This window comes from Glycine soja, chromosome 8 (genome assembly GCF_004193775.1).
Source record: "Glycine soja cultivar W05 chromosome 8, ASM419377v2, whole genome shotgun sequence".
In the NCBI taxonomy this organism is placed as follows: Eukaryota; Viridiplantae; Streptophyta; class Magnoliopsida; order Fabales; family Fabaceae; genus Glycine; species Glycine soja.
In genome coordinates, this window is record NC_041009.1 from 43,490,807 (window position 1) to 43,504,394 (window position 13,588).

Genomic DNA, 13,588 nt, shown 5'->3' on the forward strand with positions numbered 1-13,588 from the left:
AAGACCACTTAAATTTATTTATGTTAACCTCTATATGTAGAACTAAAGTATACAGAAAATTCAACAATATCCTAATTTTACAAACAAACTAATTACATCTTAAGTTTTTATTATAATATTTTATCTTCATCTTTACCTCGACAACATCATAAGATGAACTTTTTTATTATAGTAAGAGAAATGCTAAAGAGGGCCACACATATGAATGGACAAATCCAACGACCCAATTAATTAAAACACGACAGTTGGCAACCACATTTTCAAAAAGCTTTTATCTATCATAGTTGTCCCTCCCACTAAGCTTTGTGCCTCACACTCCTGCACCTACACTGACCATGTGGACTATGTCGGACCTTGCGAAGTTGATCACGACGCTGAGCATGGCAAAGCCGAGCTGCATCGAGAAGATCAGGTACACGAAGAAGGGAAGATATGTCACTTATTTAATTTGAGACCCTTTTATAAATAAGAATTTTCATTTGTATTTTTGCTATATATAGACTTTTTTCTCATGCTTTATAGGTAGGATTAATTTTACATTTGGATCCTGTTCTTTTGCAATCTAATAAGAGAGACCCGTTGGCCATATAATAGATAAAATGATTTTACATAAAATTAGTCAGTTCTTGTACAATAAAATAATAGCTTACTCCTGAACAAAAGCTCATGTCTTCCCTATTAAGCAAAAAAACTCATTGTTAATCCAGTTGGGAGTCTATCCTTAGGATCAAATAGTGTTCAAAAGACTTGATACAAAAGATAAGGATTTGAATTCACTTATGCATGATGGATGGAAGACCTATGCGGCTTAGGCATGGTAGCATTCTTCATGATTCTCGGATATAATATATGATTAGGTTGAGTACTATATGATGGAAAAGTCATTCATATGGTTTATGGTGGACCACAATTAACAATATTGAATTAATATTGTCCTTATCTCGTTATATAGTGCTCCCCCACATGAAATCATTCTCCCTCCATTGTTGTTCATGTTCTTTTTGTGAAACTCCTTGTTGCCATCGTGCTCTTGGCCAGAAATTCTATGTTCGGGCGACACCATGACAAAGCTTCACCTCAGCAGCATAACATCTTCCGTCCAACTATAGTTTCTCCCTACTAGGGTTGTGCAAAAAAATTTAAATATATAAAACCAATCCATATTGAATCCACTTTAAAGGATGTGATTTCATATTCAAATCCAATTTTTTGATTTTAAATTCAATCCAATTAATTAGATATGGATTGAATATTTGTGTGGATTTTTAAATCCAATAATATTTTTGGGATGATGATGGTTATATTTTTTTGACCAACTTCACTGTGAGTTATTTTTAATCGATCTCGTCTAGAGTTATTTTGGACAATGTCAACTGATGATGTTTTAAACCGTCATCAATTGAGACTACTTTTTGGTTAACGTCAATAAGAGTTTTTTTTTACCAACATTGGTCGGGTTATTTTTGGAAGATGTTGTTTTTTTGGACAACATCAATCGAGATTATTTTTTGTCAACATCAATTAGAGTTTTTTTGTGATGCTTGTCGAGATTATTTTTTGGTCAACGTCAAGTGGGTTCCAACATCACTCAGAGTTATTTTGATGTACATCAAACAAGACCTTTTTTTTGGCTAACATCAACAGACATAGATAACAAAAATTAGCTAATGTCGGCCAAAATAGTCCCCCAATTGACGTCAATTGAAAAAATCCTAGTTGATGTCAACAAAAAATATCCCTAGCCGAGGCCAGCCAAAAGAAACAGTCATGGTTGATGTTGGCCAACAAAACTTAGTTGATGCCAACAAAAAAATAATTTTAACCAGTGTCAACAAAAAACTCTAGCCAACATCGTCCAAAATATAGTATCAGCTGATGTTGGCCAAAAAATATTAATGACCGTCATCGGAAAAATGGAGGCTTTAATCCCTTCTCATCGAAATAATATTCGTGGAGAGAGAAAACTGAATCGCACGAAGACAATACAAAATGGAGGCTTTAATCCCTTCTCATTCTCTCTGACGTTTGGGAACCCTATCAGAGCAGTCGGAGGAAAAACTGGAGGAATCTCAGGAAACTGCTAGAGATGTTGTTATTGTTGTCACAATGCACACGTGAGCCTGCTTAGAGATAAGGGATGAGTTTATCGCAATTGAGGTTAGAATGAATATGTGTAGGAATCCTTAGAGGACTAAATTGGGGTTTATTTTGGGATATTTATTGAATTACAATTTTTCCTTTACGATTATAAATACAATATTGTTGTGTTTTATGCACCAATTGATGTTCTGATGAGAATTAATTGATAAACTTGAGTGTTTTTTATGTTTTTGTGTTTTGATCCATGATTTTGATATAATTATGTGAAATTATTTGAGGGGTTTTACTCCCCATGTTGTGATAAACCCTTTGTATGAATTGTTATATTGAGATTATGAAATTGTGATTCAAATCGTGAGTATGTGATAAATTGAATTTGTGATTAAAAGTAAAAAGACATGTGTATTGAGTTGAACTGTGTCATCACACAATTGTAAGACCCTTTAAGGGCGACGAGTATTATGATGGGATCCACTGTGGGAACCCGACGAGTTAAAATGATTTTTAAAACCATTGAGTAGTTATGTGTATTGCATAGTTCATAGGTAAAGTGTGTATGATTCATGAGGTGTGATAATATGCTATTTTGGGATTATACCATTGTGATTGATACCATTATACCATTGTGATTGAGACCGAATATGTGTGATAAATTGAGTATGTATTGACTTGTAATATATTAGTGCATTGAGATATTGTGTGCATTGAGTTGTGAGCTATGAATTGTACAATCACTCGACCATAAGACCCTTCAAGGGCGACGAGTTAATAATAAGACCCTTTAAGGGTGACGAGTTAATGCTAAGATTCTTTAAGGGCGACGAGTTAATGCGCGACGAGTATTGTGATGGGAACCACTATGGGGACCCGATGAGTTTAATCACAAGAACAATGAGATAAAACTATTTGGAGAACAATTGAGAAGTCATGTATTTTGTACAGTTCATAGATAGAGTCTGTGTGCTAAAATGTTTTCTGGGTTGGACTTGAATCGGGAGGGAGAGACCCTGACGGCTCTTCGGAGTGTAGGCCTTGGGGGTAAATACACCCGGTTTGAGTGCTCCTTTAAGTCTATGTCAATCCCACATGATTGGAGCATTCTCGCAAAATAGCGTGACCCTGACTGGTCTCCCTATGATTTTACCTAGTGAGAGTGACCTGACTTACTAGTGTGTGGTTTGTCTTATCATGTACTCTTAGGCGTCCGACGAGCTTTTTCATTGACATGGTACCACATTGCATATAGTATTGAGTCTTAGTGTATATGTTGCATAACACTTGTGTATTGATCGATATTGATTGACTTGGTGACATTGTGTTTTGATCCTTGAGGACATGAATGTTGTGAAAATGAATGAGATGTGTTGTGTTGTGATGTGATGTTGGGCAACAAAATGGTGAAGTGGTGTGAGCTATGTTTAAGTAAGTTTTATTTTGTTTATATGATATTTATACCTACATGTTATCTTGTTTCTCTCCATTAGTTAGGAATGTGATAATTCACTCCCTATGTGTTGTTTGTGTTTGGATTATGTGATGATCTTGAACTTTGTATTCGGGGAAGCAGATGACAAGGTGAATTGCTTTAAGTAACCTTGTGCTGAAGGACGTTGGGACATTATGCTCTGATAGGATGTGACATTTGGATATAGGTTTCTATATTAATTGTATGAAGTCTTAGATGACTTTGTTTGAGCTGAGATGACTTTATAACAAATAAAGAATCCAAATAAATTTAAATAAAAAATACAATAATGCTTAAACTAATACAAAGGTTTATTATTTGCCTTTGGGACGTAGAATTGTATCTCTTGCTGATTTAGGAGCGGCAGCGACCTTACATTTCATTTGATATAATGTGAGAGAGTACATAATATAGATTAATAATTAATTAAAAAAAACAAAAAATTTCAAGAATAGATGGATAAATAGATAGATAATCAAAGTAGAAGTGTTCAAATCTTAAGTTGTATTTTACTCTTTTTTAATTCCTTTTTCCATAACTTCTCTCCTATACAATTCATTATTAAGGTTCAGATATATTTATTATACTTTTTATACTTTCGGGGACTAAGTTTTGCATTTTTATCTTTCAGAGACGTATTTGTCAGTCGAGTGGGAAGACGAAAAGTCAAAAAAATATTATGATAAAAATTCCTTATGGTGACAATCCACGTTGACAATCATTTCAGTAACAAATTTGTCCCTCCGTGCCACGTAGGCTATTTTATTATTGGTAACGCACGAAAGTTAACGGCAGAACATATTTGTCATACTTTTTACGCTTTCATGGACTAAATTTTGTATTTTAATCTTTTATAGACGCATTTGTCAGCGAATTACACATTGATGGACAAAAGTGACTATTTATCTTAAAAAATATTTATCTTAAAATAATTATTTTAATTTTTAATATAATATTAATTGTTTTTTATTTATATTTTTTAATATTACTGATAATAAGATTAATTTTATAAAATTATTATTATTTTATTTATTTATTTATTTATTTATTTGTCTACTCGATGTAAAATGATAATTATAATAGTTCGAAAGGAATATTGATAAATCGAAGGAAAAACGTAAGCAAACTGGGTAACCCTATAAAAGTTGAAAACGACACTTTGCATTCAGTGCACCGCATTGACCATAACCATAACATTCAATACCATTGCCATACCTCATTAATAACAATTAAATCTGCAACGTTTGTCTTTTAAATGTCGAATTCAACACCACAAACCTCTCTCTCCTTCAAAATATATGCAATACTCCATAGTATGTGGCGTTGAAGGAGACACGTACACACTCAGGAAAAGGGGTGAGGAAGGGAATTACCTACTATCCTATGTCTGTTTGCTTTTATTAAAAGTTAAAACACGTTTTATTATTAATTAGAGACAGCTCTGAAACAATTAGGTAGGAATGTAGGATTTTTTTTTTAGAATGACAAACTTGTTGCATTTTATTCACGATAGAAGCAAAGATAGAATTGGTATAATCTTAAAGACATGACTGCTGGAATAAAACTTAAAAGCCCTAGCTAGAAAGTGGTGGGTCACTTGGTTGACTTGTCTGGTTAGTTCTTACTAAACTTATGTTATAGTTAAGAGTTTGGATAAATATTAAGAAGAAAATTACAACGTGAAATTATATGATGAAATTCTGAAAAAAAAAAAGTTGACAATTAAGCACTTGTAACTGTCTTACAATTAACCTCAAGAATTAAATTTTGATAATCCAAATCTGCTATCCACTTTATAATGTAGGATTATTATAGGTGAATTTTTTTTTCAAATATCTAACCTATCTTCATAGGTCTCAAACTACGAATGTGAGAGTTTGATATAATTACATGTTCACACAAAGTCTTCTTCATTTTTTTACGAGAAATACACATTTGAATGTGAGATTTTAATTTTGATATAGCCTTAAATATATTTTAGGTATGTGATAAATAATTATTTTTTGTTTTGGATGTCAAATAAAATTTTCTATTATATTATATTCCTGATATATTAAAATTTTTATTTTGAGTTTATCTTAAAAAACAAAATTTTCCAATATATATATATTCTTAAAATAGTATTACGTTATTACTTAAATAACATGGATACTCAAAATAAAAAATTTAATTTATGAGAGATCCAATATCAAAAATTTACTATGGATTCAAAATAAAAATTAGTCATTTATAAAAGACCTAAAATAAAAATCAGTCATTTGATCAGGATTATTGTTTCTAATTTAGAAACATGTTTTTTCTTATATGCTTGAATGTATTATTCAAAATTAGCAAGATAGTATAACAATTCAAATTCAAATGTAATAAAATAACATATATTTATATAGCAATTTAAATTTAACTACAACGTCACATGTGATTAGACATGGCAAGAAAATCCGTGGGTACCCGTTCGAATCCGTCTTGACTTTGACGGGTAATACCCGAGTTGACCGGGTATGAGTTCAGGTTCGGGTTCGGGTTTTTCCCGATAACTAAAAGTCGAGTATGGGATTACTAGATCTGTTCCGATCCCGAACCCAAACCCGCCCCGCCACTTAAAATCTTTAAAATTTTTGCATAATTTAATCAAAAGACATAAAAATTTTATTACTAGTTAATTTTATTTTAGAATTTTTACATAATTTAATATTATTTTCTTAACGATTTTTGTAGACACATGCGCTATGATAAATTTATTGATATATAAGTAGTTAAAAATAAATGTTTAACAATCAATTTATTTTTTCTAAAATTAAACTTTTAATATTTTTTTTAAAAAATTATTTTTCTAATTTGAATCGGGTATGGAACGGGGTCGAGGATACCCGATATCCAACAGGTACTCGATGGATACGGGGATGAGATAATAAACTTTAACCCGTTGTAGGTATGGGGATATGTTGGAGAGTCGAAATAAGGGATTGAGGAGACAATACCTGTACCCACCTGCCCCGCCCCATTGCCATGTCTACATGTGACAACAGGTGTGAACTTGAATAAGTGAATATTATTATATGCAAGTGTACTACAATTTTTTCAAATAAGATAAGTAATCCAAATTAGTAACCAATTTTTTTTATCCTATTTATCCTCTATCTTCTTTTTCCTTTCCTTAATTACAAAAGTTTTGCATCAATTGTTTTCACATCTACAATACAGTGGGTCTTTGTTCTAACTAACATAACACATGCATGATCTTTGTTTTCTTTTTCTTTGATCTACAAAAGGAAACCAAAGTATTAAAAAAAACTACAAATAACCTTTTTAAAAAAATACAAACTAAGTAAACCAACAAAAAAAAAGAAATTAAAACAATCCCTAATAAATGTTACTAATCAAACACTAATATGAGAAGTTTTCAAGTAGGCATGTATAAAATCATGACCAGTTTTAAAACTAACAAATATCTAAAATTATCTTTTTTAAATGAGCAGCTATGATTAGTGAATCTTAACAAAAAAGAGTTATGTAAAAAAAACAAAAATGGGTAGTTTTAAAATTCGCAAATATATCTATAAAATGAGCTTTAAAATTAAAAAATGGCAAGTTTTAAAAATTTGTTTATTATTATTTGGTAGATTTAAAAAATTAAAATGAAGTTAGAGATTAAAAAGAATTAGTTACTTGCAAATATGATGTATGAGAAGTTTTAAAATGAATAATTATGTTAGCATAATGTTACATTAACACATTAAAAAATGAATAATTTTAAAATCAAAATGGGTTTTAAAATTAACAAATAACAAATGAAAATGAATTTTAAAATAAAAAATACACAGTTTTAAATTTGGTTTAATAGAGATGGTTATGTGTGTTATTGCTAAAGAGAGATGATTATATATTGTCAAAAGAAAAAATGTAAAGATTACTTGTTTTACCATCCACCAACAAGTTTTAGGCAAAAATTGACGGTTTCAACTCATTTATTTTCATGTAAATCTTATGCAAATGTTAAACACATAGTTTTAACTCCTAATATATTTTTTTTAAAAGAAACCTTCTGACAAACTTTACTGTTTGGGACTTAGCTCCTTATCCTAGGCTACTTTTCCGATGAACTTAGTATGGATATATGAGTAACCAAAGTAAATAATAATTTAAAAATTAATTGTCGCACATGTTACACAAACAAATAAATGTCTAGTGCTTTCAACCAAAACATAGATAAGAATTGGAAGTAACTGACAGTAAATAGAAGATGAAGATTGTTAGAGTGAGATAGAGAAGGAAATAGCACAAATACGTTTGATAAATTATAATCCATGTCTGATAGAAGGTGTGAAATTGTGCATCCTATATGTTTTACACCTTTCAACTGATATGCATATTCGTGAAGGAATTAGATGTACGTGATACTGAAAAAAGAAATATTATAGATAGTGAAAGCATTAAAAGAAGAAACATTAAAAAAGAACGATTTATGGCTGAAGCAAAATAAATTGAATGTATTGGATGTGCTATCAAAATGATAAAAATAAAATGGAATGCATAAGTAAAGCAATATGAAAGACACCATTACAACCTTCTACAACAAAATTAGAGGAAACTTCTTCCAACTAATCTTTCTTAAATAATGTACCCTTCTTCTATATGCATTGGAATTACCTACACAACACATACAATCATTCATATTGATGATGAATGCCTTTAATTGAAACAACAACAACAACATATTTAAGCACAATAGAGAAGGAATATAGGCTCACATATCACATATCATGTTAGAAAGTTTCTCAAACATTCTTAAAAAAATGTGTAGAATCATGGAAATGACAGAGAGCCCGTCCATCACTCCCATTGTTCTTCTTGCTCAATGAATTTGGATCCAAAGGAAGCCCAAGTTGGTAACTTTACAATTGAAGCATACAACAAAAAAAAGAAGAGAAAATACTGAATAAAAAAATATAAATATAAATATTTATCATATTTCGAAGGAAATGAATAGTTTACAAAACATCAGTTTTTATATGAACTGTTTATATAATTGTTTATATGATGTAAGATTGTAAGTGGTTACATAAAAAAAAAACAAAAACATATTAAGACATAAACGGAATATTATTTATTTATTGTGGATCCAAAGAAAACATGAACCAAAACCACTTTACAAAACCAAAACCTTGAAAAATGAAGAAAATAAATGTCAACATTTTATAGAAAACTTTGAATCTACCATATCCATGGAAAATTGGGTAAAACGGAAGAAAACAATCCAATATCCAACCAAATCCATTAAGAGTGTAGTAGTCATCATATACTCTGAATACCATTCAAAAAATAATATACTTCTGTGTGTCTGCATACACACCACATACAGACAAAAAACACAAAAGAAAGCAAACCAGAATTCCCCTGTATTTCTACAATATTCCATCATATAAATTAAACCCCAACCACACCAACATCACAAAATCCCATTCATTTCAGCTTCAAATCAAATCCAATTGAAATCAAAAATAAAAAGGAAAAAAGAAAAAGTAAAGACCTCTCAACACATGGCTGCTTCAATCCCATTTACAGGTATCAACTCCTCAAGGGTGCTTCCCATTCCTAGAGAACCACACCACCCATTTTCCCATTTGCTCTCAAACATGTCAAAGTTTGCATCTTTGAGAACCCCTTCTTCTTCTTCTGCTTCTTCTTCTTCTTCTTCTGTGTCTTGCTCTCTCACCAAAGACCCTTACTCTGTTGTGCCATTGGAGGAACATAGCAAAATGGATAATGGGTCGGTTCTGCTTCAGAGACCCGATTCGTTTGGGAGGTTTGGCAAGTTTGGAGGGAAGTATGTCCCTGAGACTCTGATGCATGCTCTCACTGAGCTTGAGGCTGCTTTTTATTCCCTCTCTGCTGATGAAGAGTTTCAGGTTTTGTCACTGAAAACTAAAACCTTTGATGCTTTTGTATTGTGTGATTTGGTTGGGGTAATGGGGTTTGTTTGTTTGTTGGATTGGATTTTGGGTTGTGTGGAGTGGTTTCATTGGGTTTAGGTGGATATGGGTATCCTTTGCAATGTGGGGTTTTAGGCTATGAGTTTTTGGTTTTCATTGTATTTAATTTTTTGGTGAAAGTTTTGGTTTTTATTCTGCATAATATTTGGTGGTGTGGCACACAACTTGATTGTTGAAATGTAGCAGTGATGGTGACTGTAGCTGTTTTTATTTTTTGAAAGTTTAGCATGCTTGGGAATATGGTTTTGTTTGTTGAATTGAAGCCTCTGGCCATGGAAATAGGGCATCGCCAGAAACTTACCTGTGCAAGGTTTTAAAAAATGGGTACAGAAGCCAGTGTTTGGGGGTCTTTGTGACTGTATTGCGACCGCAATTGTGGCTACCCAACCACATTTGTCTTTTCCGCAATAACAAGGTTCACAACAAAACCACAATTGCAATTTAAAATCGTGAGTTTCTGCCGCAGGAGAAGCTAAGGATTACATACGATTAGCCTTGTTATTTTGAAGTACTACTAAATATTGTTTCTTCAATTTCTGATGGTTGTGAATACATTTTTGTGACTGTTTGAATGTGTACCATTTGATTCTTTGGAGCATTTCTTAGTCTTTACTTTTCGAGTTTCGAACAGAAGTAAACAATTTGGAACTCCATGTCAATCTTCACTCAATTATATTAAGAATAACTTTCTGTCTCTCATACATACCTGCACATCGCTCATTCATTGTATGTTAACTACATTCAGAAGCCATGAAATGTAGTTTCCTGGAAGGAAAAACAATGGAAATTTTCTGAGATGGATGTTTTCAATTGCAGAAAGAACTAGCTGGGATTCTAAAAGATTATGTTGGACGGGAGAGTCCTCTTTATTTTGCTGAAAGGTTGACGGAGCATTACAAGAGGCCTAATGGTGAAGGGCCTCACATTTATCTGAAGAGGGAAGATCTCAATCACACCGGGGCTCACAAAATTAACAATGCTGTTGCTCAAGCTTTGCTTGCTAAGAGGTTGGGCAAAAAACGCATTATTGCTGAAACTGGAGCGGGTCAGCATGGAGTTGCCACTGCTACTGTATGTGCTCGATTTGGTTTAGAATGCATTATTTATATGGGCGCACAGGATATGGAAAGGCAGGCTCTCAATGTTTTCAGAATGCGTCTTCTTGGTGCTGAGGTATATCATTTGTTATTGTGGTGATAGATGTCATTATTTGTTAATCCTTTTAATGGCATCTACTGAGCCTCCCGAGATTATCTCTATAAATTAAACATTATAATTAATGCAAATGTTATCTTGTGGGTTTGCATAGTGTGTTTTGCGTATAAATGTCTTTTAATCTGTTTGTTTGTTTCTTTTCCCTTTTAATTTACATATAGGAGATAGGATCCTTCCATGAATAAACTATTCATTGTTCCTCTTTTGTTAGACATACACTACACGTCTTTCACACACATAATTTTTTTGGTGCTTGACTAATGGATAAAATAAATTGAATACGCTGCTTTGTTCTATATTTCAATCATCAGCTTTATTCACAGAATAGTTTATGAATATTCTGAAACTACATGGTTTGTTATGAAAGTTCCAAAGTTTTTTTTTTCTACACACCTAATACCTATATTTAAAACTTTTTTGAAACACTTTTTGATCCAGTGGCTTACACTTGATGTGTGTCATGTTCTGGAGATATTTTTTTGTACTGTATATGTATGGATGCATCATGCTGAAAGACAAGATAAAAATAGAGATCTGTAAGATTTGGGACAAGATAGTGACACTGACATGAGAATGTCATAAGCAAATGAAAAAAGATAAATTCAACATTGTGTTAATACAATTAGCTGTATGTGACTAATTGTAGCATCCAAAGATTAAGTGTTGATTGATTTATATGAAAAAAAAACACTTGGATTTATTTATTACATTGTTAATCTAGGAATTGTATGCTCTTTCTCTACATTGGACAAAGTGTTGTGATGCGACCCCATGTGTGTCCAAATCTTGTTATGCATTGAATTTAAATATCTGTCTTCATTTGAAAAAAGTGGTCTACACGTTGGTCTATAGGATAATCTTGTAATATAGGTGAGACCCGTCCATTCTGGGACTGCTACACTGAAGGATGCGACATCAGAGGCTATAAGGGACTGGGTAACTAATGTGGAGACAACTCATTATATTTTGGGTTCTGTTGCTGGGCCGCATCCATATCCAATGATGGTAAGAGAGTTTCATGCTGTGATTGGCAAGGAGACCAGAAAGCAAGCTTTGGAAAAGTGGGGAGGGAAACCAGATATTCTGATTGCATGTGTTGGTGGAGGTTCAAACGCCATGGGACTTTTCAATGAATTTGTTGATGACAAAGATGTTAGGCTAATTGGCGTGGAGGCTGCTGGATTTGGCCTGGACAGTGGCAAGCACGCGGCAACGTTAACGAAGGGAGAAGTTGGGGTTTTACATGGAGCTATGAGCTACCTGCTGCAGGATGATGATGGACAAATAGTTGAGCCTCACTCAATTAGTGCAGGGTAATTCTTCTGACTGATAATTTGTTATATCATTTGTTTTGGTCATTACAATTCTGCTTGTTCTGATTGTGTAATTATGTTTTCAACAACAACAACCAAATTGTGTGCAGCTTGGACTACCCTGGTGTGGGTCCGGAACATAGCTTTTTGAAAGATTTAGGGCGTGCTGAATATCATAGCATCACAGATGAAGAAGCATTGGAAGGTAGGACTACCTTGAGCTTGTTGCTTTATTTAACACACAAATAGACATACACAGTTACATAAAAAGTAGTTTTAGTATAAAGTGGAAAATGGAAATTGCATAGGTTTTGAATTTCAGTTGTGATTTGTTTCTCTCTCTCTCTCTCCTTTGCATTGGTGTACACTATGATAACTCTCATCTCAATCACTTGTTGAAAACTTTTACCGGGACTAAACTGTAAACCTATTTTCAGCAAGCAAAAATAACCCTAATTTCTAGGAGTTTCATATATCTAGAATGAGTTGCTCTATGTTGGTATCAGTTGGTACCAATCAATGTTGCAAACTTACAACTGCCACTTTAATGTAATCTCACTGCTTGCTATCTCTTAACTCCTAGACGCGTGTGTGCTTCCTGATATGAATTCTGTTATCATATAAAGCATAGGTACTGGTGGGAATATTATGAAGGGGGTAGTAAAAAAGTGCTAACACATAATTCCATTGTATCCACAACATCTTGCCATTTTCCATCATATAGCATTTAAGGAAATGGTTATATTTTACTCTTCTTTTGTGGTTAGATGTAAATGCTTCTCTTGTATCAGATATTATTTGTGTATCTTATTTTTGGATTTTTTGTATGTGTAGCTTTTAAGAGAGTTTCGCGACTTGAAGGCATAATTCCAGCTCTGGAAACATCTCATGCGTTGGCATATCTAGAGAAAGTGTGTCCAACCCTTCCTAATGGAGCCAAGGTTGTGGTTAACTTCAGTGGCCGGGGTGATAAGGATGTTCAAACTGCTATCAAGTGCTTGAAGCTTTGAAAGGGTTGTCATGAACTTGTGTGGAGCTGTGGATTGGCTGCTGACTGAGCTTTATTTTCATACTTATGAGACATAATTAATACAATTTATCATTAGACCAAGTTAAATAATCATGTATATTTGTATCAGAGAACTGTTGCTATTCAATCCTCAATCAACTTAGTTTTATGTTATAATAAAATTTGTGGCTAAATGCTGTAAAATCTTATCTGCAAGAAGCTTGTAGATGTAAACAAGTTCGGTGTGTTTGTTGAGAGCTATAGAGGTGAACAAGTTTGCATGTCTAATGACTGGTTTGACCTTGAAAGTTGACGATGGAAATAAACTAAAGGCCCGTTTGTCACAATTTTTTTTTCATAAAAAGAATCATTTTTTTGTAAAATGATCATTTATAAAATGTTTTCTATGCCCGTGTTTTCAACTTTTTAAAATAATTAGAAGTTGAAAAGCATTTAAAATTTCATTACCATCAAGTTATTTTGTGTAGTTTCTTAT

At 32.7% G+C, this 13,588-nt stretch overlaps 1 protein-coding gene and 1 long non-coding RNA gene across 2 annotated transcripts; both read left to right on the plus strand.

Moving 5' to 3' along the window:
- The first annotated feature begins 248 nt into the window (after positions 1-248).
- Positions 249-4,494, plus strand: LOC114424482. Its single transcript, XR_003668994.1, has 2 exons — positions 249-412; positions 4,197-4,494. It is a non-coding gene; the product is annotated as an uncharacterized LOC114424482 (long non-coding RNA).
- A 4,422-nt stretch (positions 4,495-8,916) lies between these two features.
- Positions 8,917-13,436, plus strand: LOC114423384 (tryptophan synthase beta chain 1). The gene is made up of 5 exons (XM_028390131.1): positions 8,917-9,471; positions 10,372-10,728; positions 11,641-12,083; positions 12,194-12,288; positions 12,918-13,436. The coding sequence occupies exons 1-5, from the start codon at positions 9,103-9,105 to the stop codon at positions 13,091-13,093; spliced, it is 1,440 nt and encodes a 479-aa protein (XP_028245932.1). The 5' UTR covers positions 8,917-9,102; the 3' UTR covers positions 13,094-13,436.
- Positions 13,437-13,588: the final 152 nt, after the last annotated feature.

Bases quoted from the DNA above. Each gene is read 5' to 3' on its own strand.
- LOC114423384 (XM_028390131.1), top strand. From the start codon at position 9,103: ATGGCTGCTTCAATCCCATTTACAGGTATCAACTCCTCAAGGGTGCTT. The intron at 10,729-11,640 runs GTATATCATTTG...CTTGTAATATAG, and splicing joins TGCGTCTTCTTGGTGCTGAG to GTGAGACCCGTCCATTCTGG. The intron at 12,289-12,917 runs GTAGGACTACCT...TTGTATGTGTAG, and splicing joins AGATGAAGAAGCATTGGAAG to CTTTTAAGAGAGTTTCGCGA.